The sequence below is a fragment of the Phalacrocorax aristotelis genome, chromosome 1 (genome assembly GCF_949628215.1).
Source record: "Phalacrocorax aristotelis chromosome 1, bGulAri2.1, whole genome shotgun sequence".
In the NCBI taxonomy this organism is placed as follows: Eukaryota; Metazoa; Chordata; class Aves; order Suliformes; family Phalacrocoracidae; genus Phalacrocorax; species Phalacrocorax aristotelis.
In genome coordinates, this window is record NC_134276.1 from 178038552 (window position 1) to 178055901 (window position 17350).

A 17350-nucleotide genomic window follows, 5' to 3' on the forward strand; every position below is an offset into this window, starting at 1 on the left:
AAGAAAACCCTGCTATGTACTCCTCCAAAAGAAACAAAGGGAATAGAGAACAAATAATATACACTCCTTTCTCAATAGGAACTAGAATAGCAAGAGTTTTTACATTCAAGCACAAAGGCAAGCATACGCTTTATATGCATCACAGATGCATACTCTCTGTGCAAGTAGATGGACAAATATTTGCATGACTACACCTTGAGCACGGGATGATAGGAGGCTTCCAAATAAGGGCAGAATACTACTACTACCTGTGCTTGTGCTTATCCCAGCAAGCTGACATAGTGAAAGTACTGTGGACTGAAATGTAACATACTCCCTGTGATCACTCTGTTCTCTTACTCTAGAACTGCATATTTAATACATTTTAAACATATGGAGATGCTAAGGAATAAAAAACAAAGGCTAATGAAAAGAAGAAAGCCAAGTCTGGGCATCACCCCCTTTCCATCACTTGAATCCAGTTAGCAGAACTTCAGTAAGATGAGGAGAATTATTCGTTTTGTCTGCAGGGGGGAAAAAGCTTATGTCTTCTCTGACACAGCGGTAACCAAAAATGTAAGTATTTATTTTATGAATGCATATGCATTCATGTATATGACTTCACATGAAGCAGTACATGCTATCACTCAGTGATATTCCCACATACAGACATGGGCTTCTATCTGAGTTACTCAGGCCAGACAAAAGAAACTATCAATCTTTCTCACCAAGTATAAATTAGTCTCCCTTCCCCCCCTCCCCGCCCCCATGGTATTTAAAGGGTAACAATGAACTTACTCCAAAACAACATTATCAAGTTTTAAACATACAGGAACACTTTTCAGTAACACAAAACAAAGCATGGTGTACTGCTGTTCAACCGTGGACTGTGATTTAATTAGCCAGAGGATTGGAGAACTACAAGAAACGCGTTTGTGGTATGCGAATGATTCAGTAGGTATACTTCTTTCTTTGAAATTAATCCACAGGAATCCACTTCCCTTTTTCCTCCTCCACCTTTTATTCCCTTCTTTTATCTTTATTAACTAAGGTACTCCTTGCGGTCCTGAGGATACAAACTCTTAACTGCGGTTCCAAGGTTCTGTGACCAAACTATTCACTGCTCTTGGGAAAGGGAGGGTGAGAGGGAAGACAGTGTGAGTACGCCCAGAGGTGCCCTCAGTGAATGCTAATAACCACCTTTTGCTTCTTGTCCCTTCCCCCACTGTAGTCATTTCAAATAAATAAAGTATCAGTTGTCTTGTTCTGTGCCACACTGCCACACAGCTCCACTGCATGCTGTGAAACAAAACACATTGCTAAATAGTTTTCAGGATAATCCACTGTGGGATAACTTTTTTTTTTAATACACTTTAGGTCATTTACCCTTCAAAGAGAAACATAATCTGCTTTCAAATGATGCTGTTCCAAATAAGAAGATAACAGGCTCAGTTCTCATCTCTGGCTGCTCTTGCTATGTCTCAACAGCACACAGCAGCCAGAAAGCTGCCAGACAGGAGTAGTGCAGGATCTCCCGGGGGTACCATTCAGTGGAACCAGGCCAACATGGCTGGTTCTCTGCCACCTGTCCCTACCCCACTGCATCAGAGGGGTGCCAGGGGATGCGGCCACATGTGGGGCTTGAGAAGTTGGGCAGCCACAGCAGCTGATACGATGGAATAAACTCAAGAATGAAACCACCATCTGCAAGGCAGTCAAGAGACACCCTGGCTATTCCCAGAGCTGCAGAGTTTGCCCTGTGCAAATGACACCCTTGGAGAGTAGCAGGGAAGAACATGTGAAGCCACTCTGTGCCAGGCTGGACCCTGGAAAAGCACATTTATTCTCTGAAGCTGTGCTGTTCTGGCATCTGATAAAAAATTCTTCAGAAAACGTATGTGAAGTGTGCGGGCACCCCACCAGAAGAATGAAAGAGTCTTGTTAATTCTACAGACATCTTCATAGAAAAAAAACAAACAAACAGATTAAGTCCTTTACTAGTACAAATGGGGGTAACATCATAAACCATAGAGACTTTCCCCTACTCCAGGCAGCAAAAAATACTGTGACAAAGGCAAAATAAGATGGCATTTGTGCAGATTTTCCAACACACACACAAAAAAAAGAGGTAAAGGCAAGCCTAAAAGGTGAGTGCTACAGACATTTGACTGTCAGAAAAGGCGGGGTTGGACTGACAACAGTTATGAATCTCCGAAATGAGTGGTTACTTTCCCACCACTGGTCATAAAAACTGGGAACAAATAGGCTAAATTTCTTGTTCTGTATGAAAAATATGATTAAAACTTACCTAAACCCTGGAAGACAGACTGGTCTATAAATAAATAAAAGTATGCATCACTCTCCTCCCTCACGAACACTGTATCTGTCACTCAACTAGATGTCAACTAAGCCACTTGCCTCAGTAATCCATTTTCACCGCACAGAGTGCAGTTACTACCGTAGGTATATAGGATAACAGTGTTTGACTGACAGATGTTCAGGCTGGTGCAGCAATGTGTTCACCTTTACGTTTTCCTGGGGTGAGATACCTCCTACAGATTATTTGGCACTTCATTGTTACTTCTATAGCAAGAGCACGACTCTTACGGAAACATGTTAATAGACTCTTGCTACTTCCTTGGATGTCAGAAAGCAGAATTCATGTTGATGCCAAGGACAGAGACCTTAACGAATAAGTTAATGAAGTCAAATATGACAGCAGAATGTAAGAGGCATAAGGAGACATGAAAGAATGTAGTACAGAAAGCAGAGCACAGCTCGAGCGTTCAGCCTTCACTATGAGTTATATTGTCACAGTACAAACTACTAAGCATATGCTCATTAGTACATTAAAAGAAAAGGAAGTACAGTCTTTCCTCCTCCGTCTCCCTCCTTCCCATGCTTGTAATGTAGGGAATGGAAGGAACTGCAGGGACTTCACACTACTCTCCTCTGAGCAAACGGGAGGGAAAGAGTGGAAAGTACTAAGAGTCCCAGACTTGTCTTCCCTTTCATTAGCCAGAAGAGATCCCAGATGAAGCAATGATCTTGAAAGTATGGAATTGCAATCAAGACCCTGGCCTCACGCTTGTCAGAACAGCAATCAGAGGCGCTGCCTGCCTCTCTGCTCCCTGTTACTGCAAGCAAGTCATAAGCCTACAAATTAGCCCAGGACTAAGAATTTACCCTTTTCAGCAAAGTCTTCTTGCTACTGCATACAAAGTTCAGTACACAACTGCCACCAGATACTATGATCTTCCTAAGCAAAACCAAAACAAAACATTGCTCCCAAACTCAAGTCTTTCAACTCAATAATATTATTTGCAGAGTGCAGCTGAGAGTTTATGTTAATAAAATAAATAATACATGTAAATACTGCATGTACTACAAGTGCTGACAGAGCATTTTTAAAGGAGCAAACACAATACATGTAGTGTTTTCCTAGTGCATTCGACTTGCAAATTCAACCAGAAATCAATAACAATGGATTGCAAGTTTGCAATTCATGTTTTTAACAGATTCCCTGGCATATTCAGTTTAGCATGGATGCTGATCACGTCGGTTTTTGTTTGTTTGTAGCATATTTTGTAGATATAGCATTTAAAAATTAATAAACTAAAAGTCATTTTCGATATGCAAACCTCAAATAGAATGAGTAAACAAATATTGATGCAGTGATTCTGAAAAAGCTACGATTTCTTTGGATTACTAATGTAGCATATTACAGTTTCCCACTTAACTAAAACAACTCACAATAGTAAGCACTAAACTGGGTAAAATGTACTTGTAGAACCAGCCTTTCTGTTGTTACTACAGAGAAACTTTCATACAAACAAAAGACAGCACAAACACACCTACCTATCCATGTTAATACATGTGTGTGCTTTTCTAGCTCAATATAACTGCACACCTCCCATCACATTCTTTGTAACATGTATTTTAGTTTTAAATGTTTGATGAAAGCTATTTTGGAGGAGGCAAGAATGGGACATTTGTAATAAAAGACCAAAAAAATTAATGAGTATCACCATATCGCTATCAGAGCAGCATTCCAGGACATATAAAGATTAAACATTACAAGTCTGCATTACACGAGGCTTCAGAAATATGCCCGGTGCTTCCTGCATTAGCTACTATCTGTTTATCAGATACACATGTGGCCTCCCAGTGGTAAGCGATGGGCTAACAGAAGTTACTTTTCAGGTATAGGTGAGCTTAGAAAGCAGAGCTCAACTCTGGAGCTGGACTAAATTCAGGTCGCAGAGGAAGAAAACTTAATTTTAATTGAGGACTAATTCTACTTTTGATAGCTAAATCATTCTGCTGTAACCAATTTGCTCACCCACAAGGAGTTATCTGGTGTATAATTGCTTCAATACTGATTAATAAATAATAACTGATAGAGAGACTTTGCCAACAGTTAATAACCAGCAGCTGAAGAGAGGGCCTAAGGCAGAGCCTCAGGCCTTTAACCCGGGTAGTCATTAACTGACAGAAAATGCCTGGTCTTGAGGTCATTACTGCTATTACATAAAAATATTAATACATTTTTCAAATACAGAATAATTTTCTAAAAGCTACAGGCTGAACTGCACAATAAGTGCAGAGTTATTTTAGAGACAAGTGATGGGATTGGTTTTTTCTAGTAACTAACGAATGACAGAACCCACTGGGGAAAAAGTTATTCTGAATAGTTGTTCAACCTGATTTATTTTTTTTTTAATACTATTAATGAAAGTCAGCTCTTCAGTCTCCTCAGACTGATCACTGCAGTGCAGATGAGGGAATACCCAGCCCAGCTCTCCAGCAACTCAGGGAGGCCTAGAAGCGCTACACTACCTCTAGTCAAGATGACTGTCTCAAAGACAAGTATAAAACCATGGTCCCATGGTGCTGGACGTAAGCTAACATGAGCTGTTGAACACACACTGATTCTGACCCAAGCCTGCTTATGTAACTCTGTTCACTAGCCCTTCCTGGGCAAAAAAGGATTTTTCACTTGTGCAGAATCAGGCGACTATTACTGCACATATTCCATTTCTGAGACCATTATCTTTTTGTGTGATGCCAAGCCACACTGAGTGAGCCCCCCAAATACAAACCTAAGAGAATTTGGTGCCAGAACATTCATGCAGGCTCTCTGCAAGCCAGAGAGCACTATGGAAACAATAATTAACTTATTCTCCTTTAGCCAGATTATTACAGCTCCTCCTCATTGGCCAGGATAAGACCTGACTGTACTGTAAGGTATTGAATTAAAATTTTTACTAACCAGGAGCTTGTGATCTCTAATTATATCTTCAAGTCGTAGCAAAACAGCAGCAGTGCAATAAAGTTTGGCCTTATTGTGGTATGACTCTTCTCGTAAGATCTTTCTTAGCCTCAAGGTCTTTCTCTGTATCATGACAAATTACTTGGCAATGATGACTCTACAGTAATGTTTAATAAAACTAAAAGTAAGATGTACCTGGCTGTACAGCTCTCTTCAAAGTGTAATGTGCATGGATTCAGAGAGCCAGCTGAGGTTCTACCCTGTGCAGTTGACCAAGCTGTGGTCAGGCCCACACACCGCCAGTCCTGCAACATATGCTGCAACCATTTTGGAACAGAAGCAGGAGTAGCAAAAGTGAAACCACGCAAAATTCTTCTTTCAGCACTGTCTTCCATCGACTTTCCTCCTCCCACTCTCCACCCCTCAGCCAGATAGCCACTTCCTTTCACTGCAGCTTGCTCCCATCTGCTCTGGCACTGCCTGCACTCGCTCTTCTAACCCCTGCGCCCACAATTCCTCCTAACTCCACTCCGTTCCACACACTTTCCTTTTTTCCTTTTTAGCAGATACCCCCCCTGAAAAGAGCCACTTTAAAGCTGCCAATTAGCATTTTATTTCCACACCTAATCTCCACACCCCATCCACAGCAAAAGAGAATGGTAGACGATGAATCTCCCTGAAACATCTCTTTCCAGCAATGCCTTCATCTCCACTGATAATACTCTACTTTGTCTTTGGGCGCTCACTCCTTCCACTAAGTGAAAAGAGAAAGAATTAGCAGGAAAAAAAAGGAATTAAAATAACCTATGAGACAGTGAGAAGGCATGCAGGATATAGAGAGTTTCCATGTCCACCTGGCAAAGGAATTATGAGAAACAGAGGATTTGGAGAATAGAAGTACAGCTAAACATGAAATAGAGTAAAAATAAATCCAGACAGAGGAAAAAATGAACAATAGTAGGAAAAGGCCTAGTGGATTAGAAGGACAGATAAAGACAGCAATGAAGGAAAGAGACACAGAGATGATGTGACAGACATTACAATCCAGCCCGCAATATTTTACTTTTAAGAACTACTGACAAAGAGCATACATAAGAGGTATGATTAGGAAACACAACATATGAGTAGAAGCAAGACAGCATGCAAAGGTAAATGGAGCTTTCTGGATTATTGTACTGCACAAAGATGACAGTACAGAAGTCCCAAGATTTTCACCAACTACAGCAGGCACAGCTGCAGTGGCTCTAGGGCCACACAAAGATCAGCTAAGCCTGCTCATAAGGGCATCCCTCCTCCTTCAGTACAGCACTACCTCAGGCAGCACCCTGGTAGAACTACACTGCTCCCTAGTCTGCAGCAGCATAGGTGACTGCACCACTGTCCTTTTCACAAGAATCAAGTTATTTGAATCATTGGCTGTAATCACAGATTAATCTGAACAACATATTATATATCTGTAATGCATGTATGAAGTCAGCTCTGCTTTTAAGTTACCTGCTCTGGAAGGCATTCTGGTCAGTCCCATATGGACTAAAGAGTTATGCTAATGTTTCACATTCACTGATCTGTGCTCTTAGAAAAGCACTGCTTGTTGTAATTCCCCTTTCCAAATTAATTTTAGTGTATGACATATAGAACATCTTCATGTCTGCAAGAATTATATAGGCTATATCAAAATTATTATTTTGATTGGCTACCTAAGCTTTCCAGAAGTCAGTTTCTATTTATAACTTGATTTGTATTTGAATCTCACGCTTACGTTAAAATTAATTCTGAGGAAGACTGAACAGCTAATGCTTAACCTTTTTTGAGGAACAAACCTGCTTTTAATTTCACTGTTTCTTTTCTTCCTCAGGGAGTTTATCTACTCTTGACCATAGCAGATTAGTAAGACTAGTCAGCTGGAGGAGAGGTGACATTTTAATCATTAGCATGCTGTCAAAATCTAAAAGGACACTTCCCTGCCCCTTCACACACACACACACACACACACAAATGCTTTGTGAACCAAAACCAGGTTCAAGAATGTGCCAAAACAAAATTTGCACTGATTTGCAAAATTGTTGGCAAAGTTCTGTACAATTGTACTGTCAAGCCTGTGGAGTACACATCTGTACGTCCTACATGCACTGAACCAACAGGCTCAAGCATAACTATCAGGCCCTAGTAGCCACAAATTAAAGTAATAGTTGAATATTCTCTTTGGATTCCTGTTAAACCTGCAGTCTAGATAACAGTTTTGCCAAATACAAGAACAGCAGGAAGTTATCAATTATTGTTTACAAGACATGAGCATGCCTCTGTCTTCAGGATATCAAACACACTCAAGCAGCAAAAGTCAGCAGGATACAAGCTCTGAATAACACTACAAGAAAATGAGTGAAAGAGACAGTAGGCTTTATCTTTCAAATTGATGGTCCTGAGGTCCATCCCCCACGTTTCATATATTTGCTTACACTGATGTCGGAAGCTGAACACGTCTGTTTCTCTAGTGTTACCTAGTAGAGCATACATCAAAAACTTCCATCTTATTAGATTTAAAGAACCTCAAGTAACCACTGTTTTCTAAAGCTGAAAAATACCAGGTCATTCTTAGCTTAAGACTAAATCCTTCAGCAGATGGAGTACATTACAATGAAAATCATCAGCTCCTACCTGGATAGAAGTCTGTTTTAGTACTGCTTGACAGGGAGTAAAAATGGCTTGATAGCTGACCCTGTTCTACTAGGCCAGTGAACACTCCTTTTTAACAGGGAGTGTAGTGATAGGACGAGGGGTAATGGTTTTAATCTGAAAGAGGATAGATTTAGGTTAGATATAAGGAATAAATTAATTACTGTGAGGGTGGTGAGGCACTGGAACAGGTTGCCCAGAGAAGTTGTGGATGCCCCCTCCCTGGAAGTGTTCAAGGTCAGGCTGGATGGGGCTTTGAGCAACCTGATCTAGTGGAAAGTGTCCCTGCCCATGACAGCAAGGGTAGAACTAGATGGTCTTTAAGGTCCCTTCCAACCCAAAACCATTCTATGATTCTATGACTATTGCAACAGCCAGAGGCAACCAACTCCACATCCCAAGAGCAATCCCTCTTGTACAGATAATTAATCTGTTGGTCGCAACTCTAAGAACCAGGCACCCCCTTCTCCCTCCTTATTTCTCTGCCTTGGCACTTGTGAGATCCTTCTCTAAATTAACTCAGCTCACTGAACTGACAGAGAAACAACCCAGCCAAAAAAACGCAAAAGAAAACTAACAAAGCCCAACGCACAAAAAACCCACAAGCCCAAAGGCTTTCAGCCATCACAGATAACCATTGGGACTGCAAGCATGGCCTCAGCAATTCCCACATCCTGACACTCATAGCTTAAAGCACCCCAGAGAACCACTTCCTAGCCATGCTTCCTCCTCCCCTTTCGTGGGGCCAGAAGGTAGCATCATAGTCTGCCAGCCATGGTACGAAAGGGCTGTAACGGAGAGGAGGCCCCCCAGCGTCCTACCCAGCTGTTCCAGTGACAAAACCAAGACTTATTTCCTAATCACTTCAGTATGGCCTAAATGAGGGATGCCAATGCAGAGAGCTGTCCTGGGTCCACCTTCCATCAGCACAGCCTTGAATCCATACTAGGACTCTGGCAGTGACACAAAAAGCTGGATCAGAGAACTGATTTCCTTGAAAATTTACCACATTTTCATTTATTTTTTCAGGTCAGTTTTCAGCCAGATCATACACTGTACAGAGCTGAAGGCTAGCACAAGGACGGCAAAGAATACCTTTGGCTCAGAGAACGTGGGATCAGCTCCCTCCACAGCAGCTCAATGCTTAGGCTAGCTAAAAGTGGTTATGGAGAAGTTTCCTGACCTGATCAGCCATGGAAGGGAAGACTGCAATCCTTCCTCATGCTCCCAGGCTACAGCACAAAGTCACAGAGCACTTACAGAAATATAAGGTAAACACTCCCTTTGCTCAGGCACACAGCTTAAATTGCCATCTAGCCCTCTGCTTCCAGAACTAGTTCCATTTTGTTATTCACGGTAACTAAGAAGGAAGGGTTGCTTTGCATGTTCACCTGAAAAAAATCAAGATGACAGCACTGTGAAATACTCTATTAAGCTGACAGAATTTCTCATGTATGTTTTGGCTTGTTATACAGCTCTGAGCTTGATATTTGTAAACAAAAACAAAACTGACATAAGTAAAGGATTTTCTCTCTTTTTTCATGGCATAACTCCTGGAATCATGCCATATTTGGAAACAACAGCTCCAGAAAGTTAATGTTTCCATCAACCTGGACCTCCACAGGAAGCTGATAGATTGTAAAGTCCTGCTCCTAAGCAAGAGCTCTAAGATATAAATTACTTTATCAGCCTCCTGAGCTAGCACATAGCACACCAAGGGACTTGTCAGTACTGAAGGAAGGAGGCTGGAAATGCTGCCTGTTCTACCGCTTTCTTTTAATAAATAGTCCCACAAACACTGGTATTGAAAAGGATACAGGAAAAACAAGAGAAAACTTCCCATGAAAATCAAAATGAAGTGAAATGGCATATTTAAAAGCTTAAAATGTCGTCAGACAACTACATCTTCTAAGCTAACCAGCTACAAAAAGTATCAGACAAACCAAAAATCACAGAATCACAGGTTGGAAGGGACCTCAGGGATCATTTAGTCCAACCTTTCTAGGAAGAGCAGAGTCTTGACAAGATGGCCCAGCACCCTGTCCAGCCGACTCTTGAAAGTGTCCAAAGTGGCCGAGTCAAACGTTAGACAAACCTTCAGAAAAGGTCCCAAACAATACATGCTATCATTAAGTAAACTGGCAAATTTTAGGAATGCTAATCAATAAAATACTTTAAGTACTTGATGTTATGATCCCTTACAAAAAGTGAGGCTTTTCAAAATAACGAAACATATTAGATACAACATCAGGAATACTTACAACTACTCCGCTCTTGGTGACAGTTTCACGGTATGTAAAATTGCACACTGCCCAAGCTAGGTAATACGTGGACATGAGAGGGGTCTGTGAAAAGTGATCTGTAACCCATCCATCTTCTTCAAAAACAGAAGTTTCAACTGGCATGTTGGACAAAGATAAGTAAGTTGCTTGATGCCTGATGCTGATTTTGAAAGTGGCCTTGTAGATGGGCTCATCAAAACAAGGAAAGGCTTTTCTGGCATGAGTAGGAGAAAACTGCGTAACACCAAGAAACCTAGAAAAGAAGCAAACAAAAAAACCAAAGCAATTACTAACTGTGCACAGTACTTGATTCGTGGATGTACCAAATAAGACACTGTTTGACTACTGCAGTTCAAGGGGCAGGGGAAAACAAACTGTACAAAGTATACAGTGTTTGAACACTCCTTTATCACTTTCTTACTACCTGTACTGCAATGCAACTGACATAAGGTAATGGTCTACAGATTTCCTAGAAATTTGCAGGCACCACACTGATGTTAAATAATAATCCCTTGCCTTGTATCAAACTTCGGGTTCTAGCAGTTTTGCTCATTAATGTGTGAAAAAAAAGTTAGCCAGTAGTGGTTATACGATGTAAAACAAGCACAGTCCTCAGTTCAAACCAGGATTTAACAGCCTTCAGGGAGTTCACTCTGCCCTGAGACACCAACACGGCACTTTGCCTTTCTCTGAGCCTGAGAACTTACAGTCACATAGTGCACTCAAGAGGGTCATTGTTTTCCACTGCTGATCACTTCTGTGCTGGTTGCACGTAGGTCTGAGACACACCACTATACAGCACTGCTGGGACTGTGCAAGTCCAAAACACAAAAATTCTGTGAGCTTTGTAGAATTACAAATATAAGCAAATGATTAAACAAGCAGAGAGTAGTTCAGCATTCTTCTACATGTGTTTTTCTTTTCTGGTGTATTTTATAGAGAACAAATCGATGTTCTCAGTTAATGGGTCAAATTATGAAAAGACCCATGAAGGAGGAAAAGACTTTTATTATGCCACTGTAGAGACTTGGAAGGCTTCAGTTTAGTTCTTTGTAACTAAAGATATTTTAATCCAGATAGAGACTACGAACCTTTCCGAGTAGAGACTTACATTTACACATTTGAAGAAAACCCACGTGCAACGATCTCTTTGCAGAAACAAGAAGCTACACTTAGAAGGCTGAATTATGGGGTTCAATAAGAATATTTTCTAGAGACATGCAGGATGACAAAATGACTACAAGCCAACTACGTAACTAACAGCGGCATATATGTAGGCTTCTTAAGTGCTATTGATTCACGTCTCACTTTCTGAGGATCCATCAATGGAAATAACCATGCAATTTTAGATACAAGGTAAACATTTATCAGAATTCGAGAGGTTGACTAATCATCTGTTATTCCTCTGAGGGAAGAGGATGAGTGGATAGATTTGATATAATGAAAATGGTGGCACCTATTATTAATCAGTCTGTAAGCATTATTCTGCAATACAATACTCCCTAACACTGAGGGAGAAAAAAATAGGTAGCCCATAAGGAAAAAAAAAGTATCTAACTTTTTCTAAAACTTCTTGTGTTTTATGAATATTTTGGAGCATTATTTTACAATAAACAATGAAGAAATAAACTTCTTGAAATGTTAAACTTATCTTGCTACAGCACATCCATGCTTGATAGAACTAGGTAAATGTTTTCTGGTGAAATTACCACCTGTTTTTTAAAAACTTGGAAAAATTTGCCACCACTTAAGCAGCTACCATTGGTCTTCTGCCTAAAATAAAAAGCCTTATTAGGTTAGTAATTACTGAAGGATTTCATCATATCGCATTTTTCGTGTCTTGTTATAAAATATGGATTACTAAAATCATAAGTCTGCATAAAGTTGCTAAATATAAGGTAAAACGTTTGTGACAGGTATTCCAGTGTTAATCCAACCAAACACCATATTATCAGTGGATCTGCACTAGTGCAAAGCCAAATCAGCCCATTAAATGAAGCAAAGCAACTTAATTTATATGCAAAGTATTTCAAGTGGACCTGATTCTGCATTCTAGGCACACTCTAAACAGCTATAGACATCAACAGAAGCCTCCAGTGAGCATGGAAAACTGTATTGGCCTGTTTATTAATACAGCAAGAATGATGAACTTTCCTCTGCAATGAACAATTTTAATGAGCTCAGACACACATGTAAATGCATGCTTAGGGAATACTGTATATATTCTGACACTCTCTAAATAAGGAAGCCCCCCCTGACTTCCTGGAGTCCTATCAGTAGTCTTTTAATATTTGTTATGTGTAAGGCCATTGAAACAATCTCTTCACCAGACAGATAAAACCTGGTAAACTCTGTATCTTCCGTATCCTCACAGATAGATAGATATATTCGCATACACTCAATGGGGCAAACACTGGGTATTCAATATTTCACACTAAAAATACATCAACTACCAACAACAGCGATAGTTATAACCTGTGCGTAACTATCAAACATCCATTTGCTTTTTGTTCCATCATGCAAAACAAAGAAAAGGTTAAAAACTGCTTCCCAAAGACTAAACCCCTACACACATTAACAAAAAAAAAAAATTATTGCCTGTGTTTATCTATTTCTTTTTGTGTTAGGAGGAAAAAAAGAGGCAAAACTTTTATAGCATGCCAAAAGTGAAGACCAGGCTAAGTATTTCATCCATCTCGCTCCACATCTCTCTGGGCACTGACATTTTCATCTCCAGTTCCCCAAAATATCCCCATAAAAAGTTGCACTTCTGGGAATGACAGCCTTGCAGCATGTCTTTTCAGCATACCCACGGCAGTAATTTGCAGGTGTTTTAATTCCACCTTACCTATTAAAGGAAGACATGTGTTTCCTCAACAACCTATCTATTTTGACATCTTAGTTGTTATAAGATGGAAGAATACGTCTGTTTGTTTTGTCTGCGTGATGTAAGAAATTTTCATTCCTTTTCATTTATGCCAAAGTTTGATGTTCATTTAAATTATGTGTGCATACTCTTACAGTACTCTACAGTAGCTCTGTATCAAATGTCTGTTGATTACTGCCAGTAAATTCTGGCACATAATGCAAAGCAAATTTGTAGCATATCACTTGCATTGCACATTTCAATTAAAGTAGCAAGGTTTTCAGTAAGAAAATAAATACTTTTATGTTGCTATCAACATTTCAGGCCGATTTATGACTTTCGCCTGAGAAGACCACCGAAGATAAACTAACTTTACAAAAAAAAAATTTTAAAGTAAAAGCATTACTTTGTTTGTGAAGCCTCATAGTAAGCCAGAGTTATTCACTCCTCAGGTACAACAAAAGTGAAAAATGATGGTTTAGACCCTTTTATAGCAATTGCTACTCCAACAAAGTCGCTGTCTTTTAATCAAATATAAAGATGTCAAAAAGCTAAAGTCCTGCTGGAACATCAAGGTCTCTCAGAGCATGAGAGAAGCCTATCTATCATATAGAAGCTGTCCATGTTGAAGGACTACAAATGGTTATATGTATTATATTAAAAATGGGTTATTAATCAAAATGCAAATTGCTACACTGCAAGAGCACGCTCTGAACAAAGAAGCTCCCTGGTTTAAAATGTGTATTATTTACTTCATACTACAGTGAGTCGTGAAGCCTCTGACAGTTGAAAAGGAAAAACAGTACTTCTATTAAAACACCTGAAACTATAACCGCGCACTGATTAGTTTTAAAAACAGCATTTTACTGTAAGAGATACAAATGAGCTGGTATAAGGAAAGAATGCCACTGATTTTAACATAACAATGCTACCTTACACAAGGTAAGGACCTTGCCCAATGTGACTATACTCAAGTGTATTAAAAACAAAGCAACTTGTAACTGAAAAGTTACACAGAGAACACTGGGAAACCCATTTTACCATCGCCTTTCACTCCATGCCTTAAGCTAGCTTGATGATTCGAGACATGAATAGTCCTTTTTTTATTGTTGGTTTTTTGTTGGTTTTTTTTTTTTAAATCATAACTGGGGCATTGGTATTGAAGTGTAATACAGTAACTCTGGAGAAATGTCACTGCAACACCTATTTGACAGTTCAATTATTCCTATACAAAGTCTAAATACACAAGAATAACAACTGCTTAAATGGTTTCTTTGGTTTGTAAAGTGAATTATACCCCCTGCTGTCAGCTGCATTCTGTCTTCTGATTTGCCCATTTTCATACAGGTCTGCACAAACTGCCTATTACCCCAGTCATTCACTCCTCAGTGATAAAAGGCATTTTATCTGCATCTTTTCCTACAACCCTGCTTTTCCAAATTTCCATTTTATTTCATTGCAATGACAAATCACACAAACTTCATTTCAATCCTGGTTGCAGTTCTAATATCGCGCTGTTTAAAATTGTCAATAATCACAGTAACAAAAACATGTTTTAATACGAGGGCTTTTGATTTAATTGAGTTGGTGAGTGCTCTTTTTCTCTCCGACTTTTTTTTTTTTTAAAACACAATTCTGCCAACTATACACTCTTTGCATCGCAGTACAAACCCAGTAAGACTTAGGAAGAGATAACCTGTCACTGCATGGATGTTTCAAGAAAGGACAGCTTAAAAAGAAACTAATTTTAAAATGATGGACAATGAAGCCCAGCCCATCTTTCTTTTCTATTACAAAGTCTGACTGTGGTTATAAAACTACTTAAAAAAAAAAAAAAGAAAGCGCGCCTCTAACTGTCTGAATGTGGCCTTCATAGCGACCCTGTGTACCCTAACAAGCGCCTCGACAGGGACTAAGGGCTACAATAACAAGAGTAAATGCAAATCAAGATCAAATCTTGTTCTGCGTGTAAACAGCGCGCACTGACCCGGTTTGCTCTGTCACCGGGTGTACATCTGCTGTGACTCGGTTGCAGCAGGTGGCGAAATGCATTCACGTTAAGTGAAATCACATCCCACCGCCTTTTTCTTCAAATAATAACATAAAAAAAAAAAAAAAAAACCAGACAGCAGAGAAGCTCTGCTCCCCTACACGCTGCTGTTTGTCACCCGGCCAGGCCCTGTCCCACGAGGGCACGCGGTGGCCGGGCACAGCAGGGTTTATGGCACGGACCCGGGGTCTCCGTCCCGGGATTGCCCGGGCAGGGACAGGGCGGGCGGTACGCTTTACTCCTGCCACCCTTGGAAGTTCGCTCCTTACCGCCTCCCGTCTCCAGGGGCCTCTCCTCCCCGCCGCACCCCCACCCGGGCGGGGCGCTCCGCTCACCTGGCCGCGGCCCCGGCCGCCCTCCGACACCGGCCGGCGGGGCGGAGCGGAGCGGCGCGGCAAGCGCTCGCGGCCGCCCCGAGCCCCCGCAGCTCCGCCTCCCCAGCGCCAGCCCTCAGGAGCGGCCGGGCGGCGGAGGGGACCCCCGGCGACACCGGCGGCGGCTGGAGGCCAGGCCCGGCCCGCGCTCACCGACAGGCCGGGCGGCCGTTGGGCGGGACCCGGGTCCCTCAGCGCGCCGCTCCCCGGCCCACAGCCCGGGGACCCGGCTCCCTCAGCGCGCCGCTCCCCGGCCCACAGCCTCACCCGCCCGGCGGCGCCGCGGCCCGCCGGGTCCTAGCGCCGCCCCGCCCGAAGTTCGGCGCGGGCTGCCGGCGAGTGGCGGGGGCCGGGCCGCCAACTTGGGCCCGAGTTGAGCCGAGGTTGAGTTAAGCCCCACCCGCCCCCGCGGCGCTACCTTCTCTCGCCGTGGAGGACGTAGGAGCTGCGGAAGAAGCCCAGCAGTTCGTTCTCGATGAGGGCGTTGTAGATGATCTTGAGGTTATAACTTCTCTGCACCTCCAGGCTGCGGCTGAGGACGACGACGAAGACCTGGGTCTGGGGGTAGAGGAACGAGCGGGCCACCTGCACGCCGCCGGCCAGCTTGTCCTCGGCCACCCGGACCGCCTCGATGTGCATGCGGTGAGCGTGCAGCACGATGTAGCGGCTGGCGTTGCGCACCTCCAGCTGCACGTTCACCTCCCCGCTGAAGGTGAAGTTCTCCATGAAGGCGCTCAGCATCAGGTTGTAGTGCAGCGGCCGCAGGTGCCGCGGCAGCCGCGGCCGGGCCCAGGGCGGCAGCTCCCGCCGCCGCTGCCACTCCTCCTCCTCCTCCTCCTCCTCCTCCTCCTTTTCCTCCGCCGCCGCCTCCCCGCCCCGCGCCGCCGCCGCCTCCTCCTCCTCCTCAGGACGGCCGGGGGGCTGCCCCGCACCGGGCGGCCGCCGGGCCGCCCCCGGGAGGCTCCCGTTGCCGCCGGCCCGCGGCGGGCCGTCGGCGGCGGCGGCGGTTCCGCACTCCTCGAAGCGGACGCTGAGCAGCACGGCGATCATGGTCACCGCCAGCAGCGCCAGGATGGAGACGGCGAAGCCCAGCACCAGGCGCTTGTGCACGGCGATGTGGCGCTCCGTGGTGGGGGGTCTCGGCCCCGCCGCCTCGGCCCAGGGGCCCGGCGGCAGCCCCCGGCTGCCGTTCCGCAGGGCGGCCTCCTCCTCGATCATCATGGGGGTGACGGCCGGACGCTTCTCCCGCTTCTCCTCCAGGGCCATCACGGCAGCCTCGCCCCCGCCTCCCGCGGGGCCGCCGCCCCCCGAGGGGGCCCCGAAGGCATGGGGGGCTCCGAGGCAGGGGGTCCCTCGGACGGGGAGGGGAGGACGTGCCGCCGCGCCGCCTTTCACTTCCCGGCGATCCGCATCACCCTTGGCTGCCGGCAGCCCCGCCGGGGAGCGGCCCCCGGGCGGGGGGACGGGACGGGGTCGGGCGGGAGCCGGCGGCGGTGAGCGCTCCCCGCCGTCCGGCCGCTAGAGCCGCGCCGCGCAGGCAACTTGTGCGGCTTCTGCGGGGCACTTCAGCACATGTCGCCGAGCGCACCCCGGCGCCAAGGGGGAGGGCTCTGCCGCCCCGGCCCCCCCCTAGCGCCGCCGGGAGCTCTCCTCCCCCCGCGCTCCGAGCCGCCGGGGCCGGGGTCGGGCTCCGCGCCCGGCCCCGGCAGCGCCCGAGCCATCCGCGCCCCGCGCCGCCGCGCGGGTCGGGCCGCCCCCGCGGGGCTCGCCTGGCACCTGGGGCGGCGGCACCGGACAGCGGCGCCGGGCCCGGGGCCGTCCTCCTCCTCCTCCTCCTCCTCCTGGCGTGACCGG

At 44.4% G+C, this 17350-nt stretch overlaps 1 protein-coding gene across 1 annotated transcript in view; it reads right to left on the reverse strand.

The window, feature by feature from the left end:
• Window positions 1-17008, reverse strand: part of TRHDE (thyrotropin releasing hormone degrading enzyme) — a 216237-nt gene extending 199229 nt beyond the window's left edge. The window contains exons 1-2 of the mRNA XM_075080790.1: window positions 15915-17008; window positions 10186-10459 (exon numbers count right to left, since the gene is read on the reverse strand). Of these exons, the coding sequence (XP_074936891.1) occupies window positions 10186-10459; window positions 15915-16762 (1122 nt within the window). The 5' untranslated portion in view covers window positions 16763-17008. The remainder of the gene's footprint in view (window positions 1-10185; window positions 10460-15914) is intronic.
• Window positions 17009-17350: the final 342 nt, after the last annotated feature.